The sequence below is a fragment of the Marmota flaviventris genome, chromosome 9 (assembly GCF_047511675.1).
Source record: "Marmota flaviventris isolate mMarFla1 chromosome 9, mMarFla1.hap1, whole genome shotgun sequence".
In the NCBI taxonomy this organism is placed as follows: Eukaryota; Metazoa; Chordata; class Mammalia; order Rodentia; family Sciuridae; genus Marmota; species Marmota flaviventris.
This window is the reverse complement of record NC_092506.1, coordinates 15,655,045-15,678,467: the sequence shown is the minus strand read 5'-3', so window position 1 is coordinate 15,678,467 and position 23,423 is coordinate 15,655,045. Positions and strand designations below refer to the sequence as shown.

At 38.1% G+C, this 23,423-nt stretch overlaps 1 protein-coding gene across 1 annotated transcript; it reads left to right on the top strand.

The window, feature by feature from the left end:
* The first annotated feature begins 9,936 nt into the window (after positions 1–9,936).
* Or5ar1 (olfactory receptor family 5 subfamily AR member 1) lies at positions 9,937–10,875 on the top strand. Its single transcript, XM_027922710.2, has one exon. The coding sequence runs from the start codon at positions 9,943–9,945 to the stop codon at positions 10,873–10,875; it is 933 nt and encodes a 310-aa protein (XP_027778511.1). The 5' UTR covers positions 9,937–9,942.
* The last annotated feature ends 12,548 nt before the right edge of the window (positions 10,876–23,423 follow it).

Sequence of the window (23,423 nt, the reverse complement as noted above, 5' to 3'; positions counted from 1 at the left end):
TATATTTACCTGTTAATGATCAGATCCACAACATCAAAATAGAACCTATACCATAGTAAGTTGAGTGTGTAGATCAAGGTCATCTGGTATACATTTCAAAACGTAGGGATAATTTTTAAATATTTTAATCATATTAATGTACCTGTTGAAGAGCCAGATATGTTTAACCTGGCTTAAGCATAATACAATGTAAACATGTATAAATATATCACATGGTACCCAATTAAAATACACAATTCTTATGCTTAATCTATCAGTTAAAAATAAATTTAACTAATAGCAATTTTAACCAACCAACAGAATTAGAAAACACCAGAAGTCAAACATGAAACTTTCTAGTCACCATACTAAATTAGGGGAATAATTTGACACCAAGTTATTTAAATGGAAATAAGACTTATTCTTTGAAAACTGTAATGAAGCCAGATATAGGGGAAAAAAGAAAACTAAAAAGTGATGCCAGCCTAAATCTTCCAAGTAAGTTTTTGGGTATCACCTATCGATGAAATTCTTCTTCAATTCTTTCACTCAAAGCCTGCATCCCTATCATGACCTCAGATTTTTAAACAGGAGATTAAACTGTGCCAGGCTTGCCATCAAAATTTGACTCAAAAGGTAAGACAAAGTACTAAATCATTTATCAGCCAGAGAAGTAATTATTTAGTACTGTCTAAAATTAATACACGGGAACAACATTACTCAATACTGTGCTCACAATGGAGATAAGAGTCTACTAAACCAAGGTGGGAGAAAGAGTGGGAAGGAGATGATTCCACAGGTACAGACACGGCCACACAACAAGTGTCTCCTGATGCTCTGCTCAATGTAGTTTCTACTGAGATGTACTCAGTAACCTAAGCCATGTTAAAATCTCATCTTTTTACAGCATAACACTTCCAAAGTGATCTTGATATTTGAACTTCAAAAGCAGCTTCTCTAGAAGTAAGGAGGGAAAAAAGACACAGATTTTCTTTCTCTACTTCTCCAAACAGTAAGTGTCCCTAAGAATATAAATCTAACAACATCAACAATAAAAAACACTTAAATATCCTAGCCATACTAATAAAGCAATGATAGGTGAAAAATAACTAATATTAAAATTTTTAAAGTTTTTTTGTTTGATGATTTCTTGTGCTGTGCAAGCAGTGTGCTGTTTCTTTCTGTATTAATTTATTTAAATCCTATAGAATAGGCAATACAATTCTCTCCTTTTGCAGAGTAGAAATGTAAGATACAAAAATTAAGTTGCAGAGAATCAAAGTTTGACTAATAGAGTCCAAATTTATACTCACCAATGTAAATCTCATGTCCTTAACATTTGAGATTATTTAGACTTACTGTCAATAATAGATTGGGCATTAATACATATTCTATGTGATGATATAACTTTTTTTTCATTAATAGGCCAGAATACATTTAATTACTTTAGTAAGTCATATCTTCTCATGAAAAACTGAGTATTATTGCTGAAAATTATCTTTCCTAAAATTCACTTTTATTAATATTTATTATTAGCAAAACATGATTTATTTTACATTTATGGTGTGAATTACATGCTTTCAACTCCTCACAATTTTGAAAAAAAAAATTCTTTTCTGTTCCTCTAAGATATTCTCCTTCGTGCTCTTGAGATTTTGCAGCTAAACTTCTAGCCCAAAGAGAAATAATCTGGGTTTTTCATTTCTTTCTAAGAGCTTTCTGAAAATAAACTTTTTAAATTTCCTGAGATATTTCTGGTGGATAAAAAGTCTTTATCAATCATAATATTTGCTGCTTATATTTATCCTAAAGATGTACAAATCTCTTATCAATAAAAATGGTTGTAGCACTTATTTAATGTATATATTTAGCCTCTCAGTGCTTCGGGAACTTTGGGTCAAAGGACAATTAAGGAAATGAATAGCAAAATGGATTTTTCTTTAGTTAAATGAACAGGACTCTTTATATCCTTTCCTTACCTTTTGTATCTGCTTGAGCATTAGTTTACTCCTTTGCTTGTTTCTCTTCTACGCCTAAATTCATGAAAAAAAAATTTAAAAATAACACATGATACCTTCTTAGAGAATATGCTGACTGCCAAGGTCCCAAGGTAACCAGGATGCAGAGTTAGAATGGACTTAGAGACCACGCATTACAGAAGGACACCAAAACTACTCTGTGTTCAGCAGTGGTAGAGAGGTTCCTCCTCCTCCTCCTCCTCCTCCTCCTTCTTCTTCTTTTTACTTTTTCTGAAAATTAAGTAATCCAATTTATTATATCAAAATAAAGTACCTTTCAAAATCCTAAGTTCATCATTACACATTACAGTGAGGCTACCATTCCTTTCACAGATATTTCCAGTAATAGAGTCTTCCGAAGAGACTCTAGAATAAACATCCTAGCTCATTTAAATAGGATATATTTCTTATTCTTTGGTCTCTGGGGACTGTGTCCCTTAGGTTTCCTCATTGTATTCTACTTACTTTCCCCTTTTAAATTAAGGAAATCACATATCCCTTTCATATATTTCTCCTTTACCCTCAGGATATATGAGCACAGAGGAGAATAAATTTTGAGCCATTATGCAACTGTCTTCTGTCTCCCCTGATAAGCTCCCTTGGGAAGAATTAAGAGTTCTCAAAGTTGCAGTTTCGCTCTACAGTGGGGTATCCTTTCTATAAGGAGGCTGACTGCATATGAGAACTTAGGTGACCTGGAAAATGGCTAGGGAGCTCAGCGGAGGAGGCATTAGAGGAAGGATAAGAGAAGAGGCCTATTTGGGGCTTGGAATCCTAGGTCTGTGGAATCAAGATTGTGAAATCATGTATTTCACTAATCTCTGCACCTAAGCATTTTCATTTCTAATGACTCGGGTGACCAGAGATTGAATAATGAATGTGATTTGCTACATCAAATATATGTAGATAATCAATGATTTTCCCTAACCCTAACACACTCCTGCACACTTTCCAGAGCAAGAACTAGTCATCAGTCCCCATAGCCAGGATTGAGATGCACAAGAAACTCCATCCTCAAAATACATCTTCTATATAAGGGGCTCAAGGTCTGACATAAATTGATCAACATCTAATAATTATTTATATCATTTAGGCTACTTTGAGAAGATTACTTTATTTCAGCATCATTTAATTAATGAAATCTGCAGTAAATGAAGAACTCAAATACTAAAAAGAGGTATTGTTTATCTCCACAATTCAGAGGAGAAATATTTGCATGATTTTGGTTAAATCTTAATCCCCAGTGTTTGTTTATTTGTTTTATTGATGCCTTATAGTGAAAGTACAATAAGGTCCTCTCAATGCTGAGCATGAAATGTAACTGGCAAAAAATGAAGAGTTGCTAAAATAACAAATAATTCCCATCTAAGTATGGGAGCAACATCATTAGTTGTTCCTTGGGAACAAACTGACATAAATTAAATTGGATTAAAGTTTGTACAATTGGAGTATGGGTGGGGCTGGAAGACATCACATAACACTAAGAAGTGAGCGTAAGAAACACAGCACATTGGAAGCTTCCGTAACATCAGAGTGGTGAACTAATGCTGTGGACTACAAAGCAGGAACTGGGTCAAATGTGGAATGGATAGTGGGACACAGTTAGTCCCAGGCTATGAAGCAGGACATCCAAAAGGGCTTTGGAGTAAGAATATAGCTCATTTCTATCTTAGCTTGAGTGTTTTCAAGGAGGCAGAAGATGATGCTATAGCTCCTTGACAATAGGATGGGTATCATTCAAAAGTTAGCATGAAATATGATCTCCATGGAACATTTAAAAAGTTCACACTGGATATAGGATTTTTCAAATAATGGATCTATAGGAATAGATTACAGACAGTGAAGTCACTATGAATTTTTATTAAGAACCATGAGATCCTCTCCTTTCTTTTTCCTCTCCCTTCTCTCTGTCTCTCTCTTTGTCTCTCCCCCTTCTACCCCTTATTTTGACTAGCTTCCACATATCAAAAAGGATAAGAGAACAGTGGAATAAACCTAGCTTTCCTATGTACATAAATGAATATGCCACAGTGAATCCCACCATCTTATACATTCCCAAGAAACTAATAAACTTAAAAAAATGTAAATATCAAAAAGATCAGTAGAATGTATGGAAAGGAGCAGAGGAGGAGGCAGAGGACAAGGGGAGAGAGAGGGGAAATACTGAGGGTTGAATGGGAGCAAATTATATTCTATACCTTTATCATTATGTCAAAATGAATCCCAATCTTATGTAGAATAACATAAGAAGTATCAATAAAAGCAAAATAAAGTGGCTGAGGTTGTGGCTCAGTGGTAGCGCATTTGCCTAGCATGTGTGAGGCACTGGGTCGACTCTCAGCACCACATACAAATAGATAAAGTTCCATCAACAACTAAAAATATTAAAAATAAAATAAAATAAAAACCATGGGACCCTAAATCCAGTGACCAGACAATAAGAACTTATAACTAACAGAGATAATGCTGACTAATAAAGGTGTGATCTTCACTCTAGAGAAGCTTAGGCATTCATATCGATTATTAATGAAGGTGAGAACTTGTTCATCCAGTCCTCTGCCTGGTCATCAGTAGGAGAAACCAGAGACAAATGATAAAAACTACTAATATTTACTATACATGTGCTACTTGCTGAGTGTCCCCCTAAACACAGGCATCTCCTCACTCCTATCCCAGGTAAGTCAAGCAGCACTTAGAAATGCAATTTGTTCAAATAGTTGATTTGGATCAGAGCTAAGATTCAGACACAGTTTATCCTTACTCCAGAATGTGCACCACTAAACATTTTGGTTGCTGCAGCCCCAAAATACCAAAAAAGGATACTAAATATACCTTCTCATTTACATATGAATAACACATAAACTACAATCACTAACAACACATTTCATTTCCTCTGGGGAAAACTGGCTAACTCTGTAGCAGCATGTGCTAGAGTCTGGTAGAGGCTGGTTGCTGGGAGAAAGAGTGAATCAAAGGTCTTAGGAGGGGGAAGTAGAGTGGCTGGAGTCACACTTAGTGCACTACATCTCCTCTTGGTTGAGAAGAGTTATTTGATATCAGGTGCCTAGAACTTAAAAGAAGATTGTCAAATATCCCACTAGTTATATTTGCAGTTGATAGAATTATCTAGTATCAGCCTTATAGCTACTTTTACACATTCAAACATTCTAACTATTAACATGGAATATTGTTGAATTAAGTTTATATAAAACAAACTTGTTGTGGATGCATTTACTAAGTAACTCGAGGGAGAAAATGGTTTTGAGCTTTACCAAGCACTTTCATCCTTTTGGAAATTTACATCCTGAGCTAGAATGTTGCAAGACTACTTTGGGTACTTCTAGGGTAAACTTACATCAGCCCGAATTTTTAAGTTACATTTATGGAGTTTTTTTTTTTTCATATATGTGCAATCATCTGCCTTTTTTTTCATTGTGTAGTTGAGCCTAATTAGTTACTTAGTAAAATAAGCATTGCTTTTTAACTGAAAAATGAAAATAAGGAAGCTCTTTAATCTGCTCCAACCTGGGATCTTAAAGTTCTTTTTGCCAAAGGAAGCACCCAGTTTCTTTCATGTAAAAAAGGAAAGAAAATGGAAAATAACTCTTTCACTGAAAGTGAACAAAGACACATGACTATATCCACAGTGGCAGGTATACTGAACTCTAAAGGAGTGGTTTTTGATGTATCCTTCATTTTCTTCATAGTAAATGCTGGGATTTCCAAAAAAAACTTCTGTTGGGCTTTGTGTTACTTGAAGTGATTTTTAAAACACTTGTATCAATGTATAATTAATAAACTTCAAAGAACTGCACATAGTCAGTGTGTACAATTTGATGGGCTTAGATAGACGCAAATCCCCATGGCACGATCAGCTCAACAGTGTTAATGGACACATTCAATACCTTCCAGAGATTTCTTGCGTCCCTCTCTTATTGATTCCAAGTAGAATTCAATCTTTAGTTATTTTTCTTTAACCAACCATTATAGTAATATGTTAATTTCATCCTGTAGGACATGAAAAGTATCATCCTCTTTCAAAGGACTTTTAGCATGAGCAGAGAGACCTTAGTCATTCCCAAAATCACACCCTCTAGACATCTTTAGGCTGGACAAAAGCCCAGGTAGTTCTTACATTGGATTCAATCGTCACTCAAGAGTCTTGAAAAATGAATCCCTGTGTTTATCATTAAGACTAGAGGAAGAGAGGGAGATTCCTTAGGGAATGACAGTTCAACAAATCTTTGAGTCCCCCATGAATGCAGACAATCCTTTCATCATATTTCTTCCGGGAAATTATCTGTTACTCAGAGACATAAATTTGCCCTGCACTCATGATCAAGGATGGGAGGAGTAGGAAGCTGAACCAGCTGCCAGGGTGATTCACCATTTTTGGATTATTCTCAGAATATTTGTTCAGTGCTTCTCATCAAAGAAGAGGAGACTTTCATCCTCTCACCAACAACAAGTGGAAAACAGGTCAGACCACAGTTGAGACAGAAGAGGAAAGAGACGTGATCTATTTGGGATGCAATATTACACTGCCTGATGCTTCTCTGAGCACAGGTTCTACTTGACACCATGGTTCCTGCCATTTTAAGATTTCAGAAAGAGACATAGGCCATGGGTTTGGTTTTCAGTTATCTCAAAAATCTGAATTCATAAAATGCTAGAATTGGAGGGTCTTGGGTGATTGATGTTCTCCACCCAATCTAATTAACAAAGCCACAATCTGTATTTAATGCAGCAATTCACCAAAACCCATTACTGAAAAGTAGAACTAAAACTAGAGTCTCCAGACACTTCCTATAGTATTCTTTTTATATAAATTTGCAAACTCAGGTGATACATAGAAATATAAAATGTATTTGCTCCAAATGTACTGCTTTTCTAGTGTCTTGTTAAATAGTTCAGTACGTTGTTAAAAATGGAGCATATTCATTTTCTTAATATCCAGACTTTAAGAGTCATAAAGTTTTTTCTTATTAAGTGCTGAGTTTGGCTCTTATAACCTAGTTTCTACTTGTTTTATTTTCCATATAGTAGAAAGGCTATAGAATTAAAATCATTTCTCCCTAAAGGATAACGATTCCCTGATGCATTAGCTCTATGAAATAAGCACTTGATATATTTTAGAGTTATAAGTGCACTCATCTACTAAATTAAAACATCAATATTTACACACCATGGCCAACTGCATTAAGCACTTGCCACATGACAGCCACTGAATCCAGCACTTATACATAGTTTAACCAATTTTTCAGAAAAGTATTAAGGTGAGTGTATTAACCCCAAATATCCAATGAAAATCCAATATACTCCAAGAAGATAAGCACTGTGGTGGAAGCAATAGTAGCTGAGAATGACATACAGTACATTTGTCTGACCACTACAAAAGACAGCAGGCAAGTGATTTTGTCAATTGGTGAAACTTCTCATACCTACCTGACCTCTAATCACATTTCCAACTGAGTGATGTGAATTGAGTGGCATATACCCAGCTGTGGGTCAGACTCTTGATTGCTGTTGCTGTGTTCTTGCAAGGATTCTCTAACTCTCAATTCTGAAGTCTGGTATAAGCCCACATTGTAGAGATTGAGGTATGACTCTGCTTCCTTATATATAAAACTCTACAGCCGGCTTCTATTTTCAACTACAGGATTGCTTTCCACTTCCTGAAGTGGATGGGCATGCTAACAAGTGGTGGACATTGTGTCACTATTCCTGGTGGGTTGCTTTTAATTTCCTATGTGAAGCATCAGGGTAAAAAATGAAAATACCATCCTATGGGAAACTGGCAGTCCCAGATTAAATGCTGACTCTACAACTAGCTCACAGTGTAAAGTCCCCTCAGCATGTTTCTGTTTCACAATGAACCTAACTTATGAAATAATGTATGTATTCACATGTAGTAGTAATGAGTTGAGCTGGAGTAGGACAAGTACTCTATCTTTTCAGCCAGCTGTATCAAAGTATGACTGACAAAATAAATAGAATGTATTGAAAAATAAAATATGGTATGTTTTAGTGCATGTATGAATAAGTGAAATATCATCAGAAAGAATACTATAAACAAATTCATCACACACCCAAAGTTTTCTTGGACCTTTTCCTTTCCTTCCCCCATACACCTCTCACACACCTCTACAACCACAATCACTGATCAGCTTTCTTCTGCCACTATTGACTCTCTTGAATTTTCTAGATTTTTATGAATGGAAACAGGTGTTCTCTTTTTTGTGTTATTTTTTTGTCTCTCAGCCTAATTAGGTTAAGACTCATCCACCATGACAGATGTAGCAATACATGGCTCCTTTCAATTGTTGAGTGGTTTGTTCCATTTTATGAATACAAGCATCTCTCGGTGAGCATGTAGGCTGTTTCCAGGTTTTCTTTTCTAATGGCTGAATATCAAGTTGGCATAAACATGTTTGATTTATAAAAATTGTAAAAGTATCTGCCAACATGGGACAGAAAATGGTGAAGAAAAATCTCTTCATTTGATGTGATTACTTATATTCTGTAGAGAAAGTGAAAGCTAGGGTTAAGAGTTTTCAGCGTTTATAAATCCCAGGATTTAGAATAATTCATCATGAATGTCTATAGCCCGTGCATGACATATTGCACCTTCTCTGATTCCTTTTCTTTCCTGAACAGTAAACCAATTAAAGCAAGTGCAGTCTGTCTTCTCCCTTTATAACTCATAGGTGCTACTTACTTTAAAATTACCTATGTTTGTCTTTTTTGTTTGTATGTGTGGCTGCTTGGTTGGTTTGGTTTTGCCAACAGTCCTCACATTTTCAATTGAGTACATGCTCATCCAACAAATGGAAGAAAAACTTCACAAATGTATGCTCCTGTATGACCTCTGAATTCAACAATGCTTTCTCTATTTCCGCTGAGTGGCAGCCCTACTCTCTTAACTATGAGGTCAGTTGTGTCATGGCTATTGGTTAAGCAATAGAATTATCCAGAGACACATCTGTGTCTTCACCTGATTAAGTCCCATACCTTACCCTGGAGGACTTCTAAAAGTAAGTAAGTAAATAAATAAATAAATAAGTAAATAAATAAACAAACAAACAAAGATTAAGTTTCGTCCCATGCATGACAGATAGGACAAGAAAGGCAGGCACAAAAACAGATTTACCTTTCACGAAATCATATACACTCAGAAGGTAATAATGGACTCTGGAGTCAGGCCCAGTTCTGCTATGATCTGTCTGTTGATTGTTTAAATTGTTTAATATATAGCCTTGTTCTTTTTATATAACAGTTGTCAGGATGAAATGATGTCACACTTATAAAACACTCAGTAAAGTTTGGGCCTATAATGAATACTCAGAAGGTCCTAGCATTCTAAAAATCATTCTTTTTCACCACTTTATCGTCTGCACCTGACCCTCTTCACCAAGTATTTCACCTTCTTTTCTGTGCTTCTGATATGTTATGCGTTGAGATCTCTGAGTCTTCCATTTCCCTCTTTATCCTTATCTGCAAGGAGAATTAATGTGCATGTATTGTCTACATTTATGTTTGCTTTGTTTTAGAAAGACTGAAGGAACACTCAAAACTGATGATGGATAATTGCCTTGGCCACATCAAACATCAGGTGTCAAGGGATAAGTGACTTCAGAGCACCAAGATCATTGGAGAAGCAGAACTCACCATTCCCAAGAAGCTAACATTTTTTCCCATCGTGTGGACACCAGGAGAAGACAGAACCGTCACCTTCACCCAAGTCACTTCAGTCATCCCACCATTCATGGAATCTAGTTAGTGGAAGGAGTTTTTGAGATTCACCTCACACAATGCCTGCGTTTATTACAGAAATACATATAACTTCTCAAGCATATTTTTGCTTATCTTTGGTTTGAATATTTCCAGTACAGGAAATTACTATATTCACCAATAAACCAATCCAGATACATATATAATCAGAGCAATGGATAAAGAAAACCACTCATCAGTGACAGAGTTCATCTTTATGGGCATCACTCAAAACCCTCAGCTACAGATGATCTTCTTTGTGGTCTTTCTCATTGTCTACCTGGTCAATGTGGTGGGGAATGTTGGTATGATTATTCTGATCATATCAGATACTCAGCTTCACACACCCATGTATATTTTCCTCTGCAACCTCTCTTTTGTTGACCTGGGCTACTCCACAGCCATTGCCCCCAGGATGCTGGCTGACTTCCTGACAAAGCACAAAGTCATCTCCTTCTCCAGTTGTGCCACACAGTTTGCTTTCTTTGTAGGTTTTGTGGATGCCGAGTGCTATGTCCTGGCGGCCATGGCCTATGACCGCTTTGTGGCCATCTGTCGACCCCTCCACTACAGCACTCTCATGTCCAAGAGGGTCTGTTTGGCTCTCATGCTGGGCTCTTACCTGGCTGGACTCATGAGCTTAGTAGCCCACACTTCACTCACATTCAGCCTCAATTACTGCGGTTCCAACATCATCAACCATTTCTTCTGTGAAATCCCACCACTCCTGGCCCTCTCTTGCTCAGACACCTATGTCAGTGAGATACTGCTGTTCAGTCTGTGCGGCTTCATCGAGTTCAGTACCATCCTCATCATTGTCATCTCCTATGCCTTCATCCTCATGGCCATCATCAGAATGCGCTCCGCGGAAGGCCGCTTTAAGGCTTTCTCCACCTGTGGGTCCCACCTTACTGGTGTCACCCTCTTCTATGGCACAGTCATGTTTATGTATCTGAGGCCGACATCCAGCTACTCCCTGGACCAAGACAAGTGGGCCTCTGTGTTCTACACCATCATCATCCCCATGTTGAACCCCTTGATCTACAGTTTACGGAACAAGGATGTGAAAGCTGCATTCAAACAGCTGGTTGGGAGAAAACCTCAATAAAACCAAAAAATGAAAAAATCTGGTTTTGTCAGAGGTAAACAATAGTGGCACAGAGGTGGTGGCAGGGAACACAAATGCAAACAACTCCTCAATAAACATCATCCATGTTACCCTCCCTTTGCTGATTACATCTTGAATTCTAAAGGAATTTTTATGACTCTATGATCTGAAATAAATATAAGTTAAATTAATATTTTTAAAGACATCCAAGTAAGAGGTACTAGCTTTTACTTAAATTATTATGAGGCGGGACTTTATGGGGAGGGGGGATTAGTTAGCCACCCTAAAGCATATATATATTTTTTTCCCAGTGTCAGAAGAAATGCCAGGTTCAAATGTTGAAAATGTGTGTACTCTCAAAGTCAGAGAAAATGTAGTGAAAATTATAGTGAATGGGCTTGGAGTGAAGGATGATTCTGTTTGTTCTGGGATCCATCCTGTCACGTTAGCAAAACTTATAAGCACGTGGTATGTGCCAGGTTCTTGGGGATAAAGTTAGAAGACATGCATTGGCAACATGGAGTGTGTTATGCTTACAGTTACAGTATTATTGTTTTAAATTGACTCCCAAACACAAAATCAGTAACCATTCAGTCTAACAAAAAGAGTTATAGTCTAATGCAGTTCTAGTTAACTAGCTGTGCAAGTATTAGTGTGGTTTGTTGTTGTTGTTGTTGTTGTTGTTGTTCTGAGTTTTGCCTTTAACCAAATGCTTATTTTCACTGGATCTCTTTGATCCCATCTGTCTTAAAGAATTAAACATATGAATACTTTTTCAACGTCACATATTGACATCCTTTCAGTCCTCAGAGGCCTTAATTTTTCTCTTTCAATCCTAATTAGTCCCTGGCACTTTGTTGCCGCAGTCTGGCTGGGCACAATCAGGAGCCACTTGTCAAAAGAAACTAACTTTATTTTTAGAACCACACACCAAACAAAACAGCTCCTCAGGAAAAATCCTCAGAGCCTCAACTGCCACCACCGGCTTTTTACAAGCCTCTCTCTCCCCCCACAAGCTTCTCCCCACCTCCCACAATCCTCCTGCTCTTGAGGCCGATTGGCTGGGTCACGTGGGCAGAGCCAAAAAAGTCCCCCAATGAGCAGCTCCGTGGTCTGAAAGGGCAGGGAAACAGTCCAATGAGCATCACCGCAGAGGAGCCAATCAGCTAGATGTTGCTGGGGCCGAGGAGCCAATCAGCTAGATGTTGCTGGGGCCACTGTGAGCCAATCATCAGCCGGCAGCTGGATTGCTGGCAGCTGGAAGTTTGCTGGGGCCCCTTCGGCTGTGGCTCTCAACATCTCCCCCTCTCTGTTTAAACAACAAGCATGTGGCTTAGGGACCGTGCCTGTTAGGCAGTCCAATTCAACATATGGTCCTTACCCGTCATCGGATGAACTGACCTCTAGGCGTCAGCCTCCTGTCTTAGGTTGGTACCACTGCAATTGGATCATACCCGTCACTGACTACCGGTCCAGCATACAGCTATACTTGTGGATAGGCCTTTGCACCAGTGGGGGGGTGAGGTTCTTTGCCTCACCTCTGTTGGCCCCCAAATTTTAGACCATCACTAGTAGAGGAGGATGCAAAATGCCATGACATTAAGCCAATTGAGGGCTCCTTTGAAAAATTGTACCACCGGTGACATCATCAGCAAAAATACCCCAACACTACCACCAGTCGCTGCACCAACAGATAGTTCAAAATGCATACAGGTGAGCTCACAATGTGTCCAGGCAAGTTCTGCAAGCAGTTCAGTGATGGCTATTGTAGAAGGTGTAGATTGGTTTTATCTTTGACTTCACCAGCACTGGGATGAAGATAGGAATTCTGGCAATAATGGCTAAAGAAAAAATTATGTAACATTACAGAAGGCACTAAAAGAAAACAATTTTCTTAACAATTTACATTGTCTTCACCGGCACTGGGATGAAGATAGGAATTCTGGCAATAATGGCTAAAGAAAAAATTATGTAACATTACAGAAGGCACTAAAAGAAAACAATTTTCTTAACAATTTACATTGTCTTTAAGAGAATTATTAAATATAATGAAAAGGAAAGGTGAAAGTAAACAAACAGATCTGTTAACCTTCTTTTTTGTTTACATATTAAAACAATCCTCAACAGTTGTTTACCCAATATAAATTAAACCATATAAATCACGTGAAAAAAAAATATTTGGATCCATTTTATCATGAGCGCTCATCATATATGATATATGGACATATGTACATATAACACAAAACACAAGTGTGCACACATAACATAATACATACAACACATAACATTATAGTAAAGGCCTTATAACTTTTTACAGGTGAAATCTCCATTGCAATGTTTAAAAACTCTATAGTCAAAAAATAGAACTGATCAGCAAAACATTAACCTAGGTCTGTATGAGCTCAAAAAACAAAATAGAACTTCATGATATGGCAAAGGGCAATAATAAAATAGATATTGAAAAAAGCATCCTGGTTCTGTTGCAGATGTAAGAATAGCCAAACTGGAGTTTTGGATATCAGTTGTTATGGATTTGAGCCAAATCATCTTCTTTTTGGTCTGTAGAAATCGCTTTAGTTAATCTTTCTGGAATCCAAATCGGCTGCTGTTCTCCCTGTGGAAACACATAAACAGACCCCCGACTCCAGACAATCACTGGGTCAGGACCTTGGTTAATCTCTCTGGAATCCAAATCGGCTGCTGTTCTCCCTGTGGAAACACACAAACAGACCCCCGACTCCAGACAATTACTGGGTCAGGACCTTTCCATTGTCCTGTTAGAATATCCTTCCAAAGTACCTTGGGCTTATGTACATTTTTTGGACACATATGCCTTTCCGCAGCACTAAGTCCTGATGAATCCAAATTTAAAAAGTTTAGAGTAAAAAGGGTTATTTTAAGTTTATCTTTGGGGAATATATACCCCTTCCCAATTCCTTCTTTTTGCTTTAATAAGTACACTTTAATAGTTTGATGAGCTCTTTCAACTATGCCTTGTCCCTGTGGATTGTATGGGATTCCTGTTATATGAGTAATGCCAAATGTTGAGCAAAATTGTTTAAAAGAGGTAGAAGTATAACCAGGGGCATTATCTGTTTTTAACTGTTTTGGAACACCCACAGTGGCAAAATTTTGTAAGCAATGAGCTATAACATCTTTAGTTTTTTCTCCGGCATGAAGGGAGCCCATCAAAAATCCAGAAGAAGTATCAACTGTAACATGCAAATATTTTAATTTTCCAAATTCTGGCAAGTGTGTGACGTCCATCTGCCAAATATGGTTAGGTATCAATCCTCTAGGATTGACTCCAAGATTAACTTGTGGTAAAAAGGTCACACAATTTTGACATTGTTTTATTATTTGTCTAGCTTGTTCCTTAGTTATTTTAAAACGCTTTTGTAAAGTATTAGCATTGACATGGAACTTTTTATGAAAATTTATAGCTTCTTCTAGTGTAGAGAAAATATGTATGTCATGTGTAGTTTTATCTGCTAAATCATTGCCCAAACTAAGGGCTCCAGGCAATCCTGTATGTGCCCTGATATGTCCTATAAAGAATGGATCTTTTCTGTCCCAGATTAGACTTTGTATAGTGGAAAGCAAAGAGAAAACAGTAGAAGAAGGGGAAATCCTACCAGCATCTTCAAGAGATACTATAGCATTAACTACATACTGACTATCAGAAAATAAATTAAATACAGAATCTTTAAACATCACAAAAGCTTGTAGAACTGCATTAAGCTCTACCTTTTGAGCTGATTGTTTGGGTACTAAAAATGTAAAAGTTTGATCAGGGGTAACTACTGCTGCTGTACCATTATTAGACCCATCAGTGAATATATTTGGAGCATTCATGATAGGTGTTTTTCTTGTCATTTTTGGAAAAATTACAGGATGCAATGACCAAAAAGACAATAAAGGATTAGATGGTAAGTGGTTATCAAATGAAACATTAGATTTGCACATGATTATTGCCCAAGTATTTAACTCATTAGCTAACTCATCAATTTGATTCATAGTATATGGAGTAATAATTTTATTGGGAGAAATTCCAAACACTCCCTTTGCTGCTTTTATTCCTTTGAGTATTAATTGTCCTACAGCCTCAGGATACCTAGTAAGAATAGTGTTAGGAGAATAAGATAAATGTATCCATAATAATGGACCTTCTTGCCAAAATACTCCTGTAGGAATATTTTTTGTTGGTAGTACAATAAATAATAAAGGCAAACTTATATCAATTCTATCCAAATGCATATTTTCCATATATGTTTCAATGATTTTTAATGCCTTTCTTGCTTCAGGCGTTAACATTCGGGGTGAATTTGGATCTGATGGACCTTTTAGGATATCAAATAAAGGTCCCAACTCTCCTGTTGGTATACCTAAATAAGGCCTTATCCAATTTATGTCTCCTAATAACTTTTGAAAGTCATTAAGTGATTTGAGTTGATCTACTCGTATTTGAATTTTTGGTGGACGGACCATGGTTGAGGATAATAGAACTCCTAAATAATTAATTGGAAAATTTAATTGTACTTTATCTATTGCTATCTCTAGATTATAATTTTTTAATAAGTTTGTAAGTGTGGCATAACATTCTAGCAATGTGTTTTTATCTTTGTGTGCTAATAATACATCATCCATATAGTGAAATATTTGTAGTTCAGGATTTTGATTTCTAAGTGGCTGGATTGCTTTGTTAACATAAATTTGACACATAGTTGGGCTGTTAGCCATCCCTTGAGGGAGTACTTTCCATTCATATCTCTGATCAGGACCTTCATGATTCAGTGCAGGGATAGTAAATGCAAAACGTGGACTATCCTCAGGATGAATTGGAATTGAAAAAAAACAATCTTTAATATCTATAACTAAAACATACCAGGTTTTTGGCAAAGCAGACAACTGAGGAATCCCTGATTGAGCAGGTCCCATAATAACCATCTCATTATTAATGGCTCTTAAATCTTGCAATAATCTCCATTTACCAGATTTCTTTTTGATGACAAAAATGGGAGTATTATGGGGAGATACAGAAGGTTGTATATGTCCTTCTGCTAATTGTTGTTTGACCAGGTCATGGGCTGCTTGTATCTTTTCTTTAGTCAGGGGCCACTGAGGAACCCATACTGGTCTTTCTGATTTCCAAGTAATTTTTATTGTCTCAGTGGCCCTTTCTGAAAATCCAACCCATGTCTGTCTGTTCCTTGATCTATTTGTATTGGTGCTGCTATACCTTGTTCTTGTTTTTCTAATCTTTTTCCTTTCCTAAAACCTTGTCTAGTCATAATAGTGGGTGCATTTTGGTTGATGTTATTTGTTAATGTCAAACCTAATTGATCTAGGACATCTCGTCCCCATAAATTTACGGGAAGATGATCCAATACATATGGCTGTATAGTTCCTTCACATCCTTCAGGATCCTTCCAATCTAATACCATTGCACTTCTATGGGGATTAGTCGCCACTCCTAGGCCTCGAAGCGTTTGAGTGGCTTGTTGTAATGGCCAATGTTTTGGCCATTCTTGACGAGAGATGATGCTAAGGTCTGCACCTGTATCCAGTAGCCCATTAAATTCATGTCCTTGAATATTTAGTTTTAGCATGGGGCGAGAATCTAAATTTAAAGAAAGCATAGCCCAATCTACACCTGTGGAACCTAATCCCTTGGAACCTCTTTCTACAGTACGACTGGAAAATTTATCATGTAGGCTGGGTATTATTAGTAACTGTGCTATTCTATCTCCTGGTGAAATTACTGATATACCCTTTGGAGAACTGGCTATAATTTTTATTTCACCTTCATAATCGGGATCAATTACCCCAGGACTTATCATAAGTCCTTTTAGAGTAGAAGAGCTGCGTCCCAATAATAAGCCTACTGTTCCTTTGGGAAGAGGTCCTTTCACCCCTGTGGGAATGATTTGAACTCCCATCTCTGGAGTTAGTACTGCTCTGGCGGAGGCGCAGATGTCCAACCCTGCGCTCCCTCTGGTTTGTCTGATGAGGGATCTGATGGACAATGTGTCCTGGGCACTACCCTGATGGGGTTGCTGGGTTCCTCCAGTGCTCTGTATATTTGTGGTTTTGGGCCCCGGAGCATTGGGCCCCCTTGTCCATTTTTTGGCAATGGAGCCTGATGTCTTTCTCCACAATATCGTGGATAAACACCTGGTCCTTGTTCGTTTTTTGATAATGGAGTACCCTCTATGGTGGTTTGAGAACGGCATTCATTAGCCCAATGTCTCCCTCTACGGCATCGTGGGCAAATACCTGGTATTCTACTCCTTGGATACCTAGTTTTGTTAAACCCTCCTCCAATGGGGCAATTCCTTTTAAAATGTCCTGTTTGTTCACAATTGTAGCATGTTCTTGGCCTGGCATCTAAAGCCTGTTTTACTGCAGCTGCCACAATTTGCCCTTGTTCATTAATGTCTCTGGCATCTAAAGCCTGTTTTACTGCAGCTGCCACGACTTGCTCTTGTTCATTAATGTCTCTACATAATTTAATATATGTGTTTAAATCTTCATGTTTCCATGGTCTAATGATATCTCTGCACCAACGATTCGCTTGCTCATAAGCCAGGTGTTTTAGTAATGGCATTGCTTGTTCTGTATTCCCAAAAACTCTGGTAGCTGTTTGAATAAGCCTATCTACAAATTCAGCATAAGGTTCATTAGCTCCTTGTATTACCTTAGATAATTAACCTTGTAAACCTCCATGTCCTTGTAAAGTCTTCCATGCCTTAACTGCATCTGCAGCAATTTGTGCGTATACGCCAGGATCATATGCAATTTGTTGCTGCTGATCCTCATAAGGTCCCTTTCCTAACAACATATCTAGATTTCTCTGAGGATAACCAGCTGCTGCATTTCGCCTAGCCGTCTCCTTGCAAAATTCCTCATTGGCAACCTTCCATAACAGGTATTGTCCTCCATTTAGCACAGCTTTACACATATTAGCCCAATCTGCTGGCGTCATGTTCAAGTTGTTAATGGATTCGACTAAGCTTACAGTGAAGGGTGCTTGAGGACCATAGGTTGTTACAGCCTCTTTTAGCTGCTTCACTGTTTTGAAATTTAAAACTTGGCAAAATCGCTGCCCTCCTGCCTCAAATACAGGGCATGTTAATATTTGAGATCTTGTCTCAGGATCCCAACTATCAACTGCGGGGGTTGGGGACCTCCCAGCATATGGAGGTGGCCTTGTTAGTTGGACACTTACGTCCTCTGGTGATAGAAAGGTGTTAGTAGCAGTCTCCTGTAGAGGTGGTGCTGCTGGTTGGACACTTACACCCTCTGGTGATAGAAAGGTGTTAGTAGCAATCTCCTGTTGTAACTTTCCCCCTGATGGCTTTTTCTGTTTTACACTTTCTTTCTCTGTCTGACTAACTTGAGAGGCCTTCTCTTTTACTTGAATCTTTTCCTCTGTCTGACTAACTTGAGAGACCTTCTTTTTTACTTGAATCTTTTCCTCTGTCTGACTAACTTGAGAGACCTTCTCTTTTACTTGAATCATTATGTCTTCTCCTTCCTCTACCATTGTCTGAACTGAAGGCTTTGGACTAAGCAAACAAGATACGAACGTCCACAATGGCAATGTGCCAACTGGCAGAGTCCCTGGGCTTTTCTTTTCTATTCTTTTTAAATCTTCACCATGATGGTTCCATTGTGATATATTTAACAACTCCTCCTTAAAAAGCCATGGGCTACATTTTTGTATTGTATCAACGTATGCCCTGACTGTTCTTGATTTTACTGAGATGCCTCCTTCCTCTAACAATTTACTTAACACTCTTTCAGTTTGTTTTTTACTAATTTCTGATCCCGTATTTCTACTATAATACAACCCAACAAGATGACGCCAAACAAAACCGAGACAGAATGAAATAAAAAGGGAACAACAAAAAGTCATTATAGCCTTTCTATCCTCCTGACATGTTCATCCGTCCTTTCTCCCTATCTGTTCCTCAGACGTAAATAGTTTTTCCTCAGATGTGAGCGGTTTTTCTTCCGTCTTACTCATCTCCAGGGACAGGCAACTTAAAACAAAAGTGAAACAAAATAACAAAAGAAGAATCTTAAAATGGCTACCCATCCTCTCGCCCTGCCCTCAGGGGCGAGCAGTTTCACTTACCCTCAGTCGCTCCCCGTGCGAGCCACCAAATGCCGCAGTCTGGCTGGGCACAATCAGGAGCCACTTGTCAAAAGAAACTAACTTTATTTTTAGAACCACACACCAAACAAAACAGCTCCTCAGGAAAAATCCTCAGAGCCTCAACTGCCACCACCGGCTTTTTACAAGCCTCTCTCTCCCCCCACAAGCTTCTCCCCACCTCCCACAATCCTCCTGCTCTTGAGGCCGATTGGCTGGGTCACGTGGGCAGAGCCAAAAAAGTCCCCCAATGAGCAGCTCCGTGGTCTGAAAGGGCAGGGAAACAGTCCAATGAGCATCACCGCAGAGGAGCCAATCAGCTAGATGTTGCTGGGGCCGAGGAGCCAATCAGCTAGATGTTGCTGGGACCGCTGTGAGCCAATCATCAGCCGGCAGCTGGATTGCTGGCAGCTGGAAGTTTGCTGGGGCCCCTTCGGCTGTGGCTCTCAACACTTTGTGCAGCTTTCCATGGTCCCCACATCATGCCCATGCAATGTTCAAAGAAGTCTGATAAATAGGATGTGCCAATGAGTGATCAGAAATGTGAATATAGATCCTACTTGCATGGATTTAAGGCTACAAATCTCCAAATAAAAACAAGATGTCAGGTAATAGCAATAGGTAAAGGCAGCAGATGGAAAGATGAAGAAAGCTAACTATTTTTTGAGGAAACCATCAGTTTCAAATATTTGGGCACTCAGGAATTTGGGTTTGGGTGTTGGGGGTCAGTGGCCAGCACCTGGAGAGGATTTATCTTGGAAGAGATTAGCATTTCACAGAGAATATCACTCTAGGTTTCATGAAACATTTTCTCCCCACTTGTGGCCAGCATCTGAAAAGGATTTACCTGGAAAGAGATGAAAGCTATCAATATATGGCTTTCTTTTTTATTCCTTTTCCACAGACCACACTATCCTGGGGTCTTTTATTTTCCATATCTAACATTCTAGACTCTGAAAGGAAGGAAGAAATTGGACATGGAAGTCTTTAGCTGCTTCCTTATGGGAGGAGGGAATGTGAGGAGGGGGTCTTTCTTTCAGATTCCTGAAATTAAATATGGGGGTAAGGCAGAGAAGGATGTGGGTAACTTCCAAAGCCATTGCAAGAGATGTCAATTATTTTAATGTTATTCCAGAAGATCAGGCAGTGGGTAGGGAAGAGAGTTGCTCTGAGATATTTTCCAGCAGTTGTGGCTGAGCTGATCACTATTGTAAAACTTAAATAGGGAGAAAACAATATTACAATAATATGTGAAGATTAACTGGTTTGTTAGGTTAGGTGAGACAATTGTAACATAGAATGAAGAATAATTAGCTTACCAGTGTTAGGAAAATAATGCTAGTGTAAAAGGTAAAGACTAACTAAATTGTTAGTGCTAGGAACATGATTTTGACATGTAGTATAGCTGAGGATTCTATTTTTCTTAATTAAGGTCTAATCAGATTTGGGGAGTTCTTCCCATAATTTCAGGGGTCTGGTTCCTTTGGAGCATAGCAAACATGATTGATCTTGAAACCATATTTTTCTGGTAGTTTAATTGTTTCCATCCTGCTTGACCCAATTACACAAAAGAAGAACAGAGATAAAATTAACAGTATAGTTAAGGTTAGTAATCCAGCTATATGTGTGGGATAATACTTAAAAGGGTTAAGGGAAGAAATTTTTCCAGCTAAACCGCCACAAAATTCTTCATTATCAAAAGTAGATGTTTTGGCATTAACCGTGACAGGACCTGAGATTACAGTTTTAACACACCCAAAGAAGCAGTATGAGAAAGATCAAGTCCCATTAGATGATTATGTACAGTGTGCCATTGAATCTCAGTATCATTGTATGGAACTCTAGTAACACAAAGTGAGTAATATTATAATGACATTAAAGTCTCAGAATCTACCATAAATCCTGTACTTGTTTCCCTAGCCACATAACAGAAAAATTAAACAAAACTTATTGAGTGGATCTAGTAGTTAACAAAAGATCAGGCCAAAAGTGGTGGAATTAAGATTGATTGAAGGGGGAATATCAAACCATGTTACTGGGTGAGAAATAGCTGGCTGTGGAATCTGGGCCCAATAAATCTAAGTGTAATTAGCCATGCTCATAGTTATACATGTTATGAGAATAAGCATGATAAACCTATTAACAAGAATAGTAAATTGATCCATTTTCCATATTTCAGGTGGCCCTTTAACCATTCAACCTTGTCTCTTAACCCATTCCCAATTGGTTTACATAAAACTAGCATTCTTCCCTGACTGACAGATGCCAGGGAGTCCAACTGATTTTGTAAAATCAGTACCAAATCACTGACTTGTTGGATATCTACAATAAGTTGTGGTATTTTTACAGTGAATAGAGGCTTCTAACCTCACTGCTCCTGTATTAACCCCAGTGGATATTTCTAGCTCTATGAGTAAGGGAATAATTTAGGGGCTCTCCTATGTCTGGTGTGTGCTGCTATTCAACTGGGTAGGCTTTTATTGTGGGGTTAAAGGTAAGTTTGAGGAGCAAGGAAAATTAAAGTACAGAGGCCAGTTTAATTTTGGTAATCAGGGATAAATATGAGCCTCACAATATTTATGCAGTTTCTTCACCAATAAAAATGAGAATTATTTATATCATGTCTCTATCAGTTTGCACAATATGAGTTCAATAAATGATTTGGGTTTAAAAAGATCTTCTTCTTTTTCATGAATTAAAAACTTTTCTATTGCTATGTCCTGTACAAGGAGGGATCCATAAACTGAACCCAGGTGTGAACTGGCTGAGAAACTAAAAGTCTGAAATAATTAATAAGAAATAAAAGACAAAACACACTAAAAATAGTTTCAAAAGCAGGGGCCTGGTGGGCGGATCAGACCTGATGGGTCAGATTCCTCTAAAAACAAACAAACAAACAAAAATTCCAGGAATGCTTTATTTAAAAGGAAGCACATCAAAGGGATTTATTGTCAGGAAGGGTTCTTCCAGGTGAACAAAGTCATCAGGATCAGACTAATTGAAGTCTATCTATTTTTTAAATTTATTTATTTGTTCTAATTTGTTATACATGACAGCAGAATTCATTTTGATTCATAGTACACAAATGCAGCACAATATTTCATTTCTCTGGTTGTACACAAAGTATTTTCACACCTTTCGTGTCTTCATACATGTACCTAGGCAATGATGTCTTTCTCATTCTACCATCTTTCCTACCCTCATGCCCTCTCCCCCTTCCTCCCCTTTGCCCTATACAAAGTTCCTCCATTCCTCCCATGCCCCCTCCCACACACTCCCAATATGGATCAGCATCCACTTATCAGAGAAAATATTCAGACTTTGTTTGTTGGGGATTGGCTTACTTAACTTAGCATAATATTCTCCAACTCCATCCATTTACCTGTAAATGCCATGATCTTATTCTTTTAATGCTGGGTAATATTTCATTGCACATATATACCACAGTTTCTTTGTCCATTTATCTATTGAAAGACACCTAGGTTGGTTCCACAATTTAGCTATTGTAAATTGTGCTGCTATAAACATTGATGTGGCTGCATCATTGTAGTATGCTGTGTTTAAGTCCTTTGGGTATAGACCAAGGAGTAGGATAGCTGGATTAAATGGTGGTTTCATTCCAAGTTTTCTAAGGAATCTCCATACTACTTTCCAGAGTGGTTGCACCAATTTGCAGTCCTACCAGCAATGTAAGAGTGTGCCTTTTCCCCCAACACTTATTATTGCTTGTATTCTTAATAACTGCCATTCTGACTGGAGTGAGATAAAACCTTAGAGTAGTTTATTTGCATTTCTCTAATTGTAAGAGATGTTGAACTTTTTTCCATATATTTGTTCAGTTCCTTAGCCCATTTATTGATTGGGTTATTTGGTTTTCAGTGTTAAGTTTTTTGAGTTCTTTATATATCCTGAAGATTAGTGTTCTATCTGATGTGCTTGCGGTAAAAATTTCCTCCCATTCTGTAGGCTCTCTATTGACCTCACTGATTGGGGCTTATCTATTTGCACTATCTTCATCTTGCTCCAGATAGCTTGTGCCTCAAGGCTGTGGAGCCCATATTTCTTTCACCCAAGGGCAGCAGGCATCTGAACTCAAAGCTTTTGTACCCATAAATCCCACACCAGGCATGGAATCTGCCTCATTAATAGTGGCTACCTAAAAATGTGCATGTCTTTCAGCACTATTGTTCAGAGAGGGACCAAAAAGGGTCTAGCTGTCCAAGGCCATGGAGTTCAAAGCAATGATTCAATTGCCTCTGCCAACAATTTAAAATCAAATCCCTGGTAATTTTACAGTCAATATTATCATGATCATAATCAATGCTACAATCAAATGATCTTTAAGTGCTTTGCCCTCCACCCTGACTTCATACCATAATGTCACTGGTGG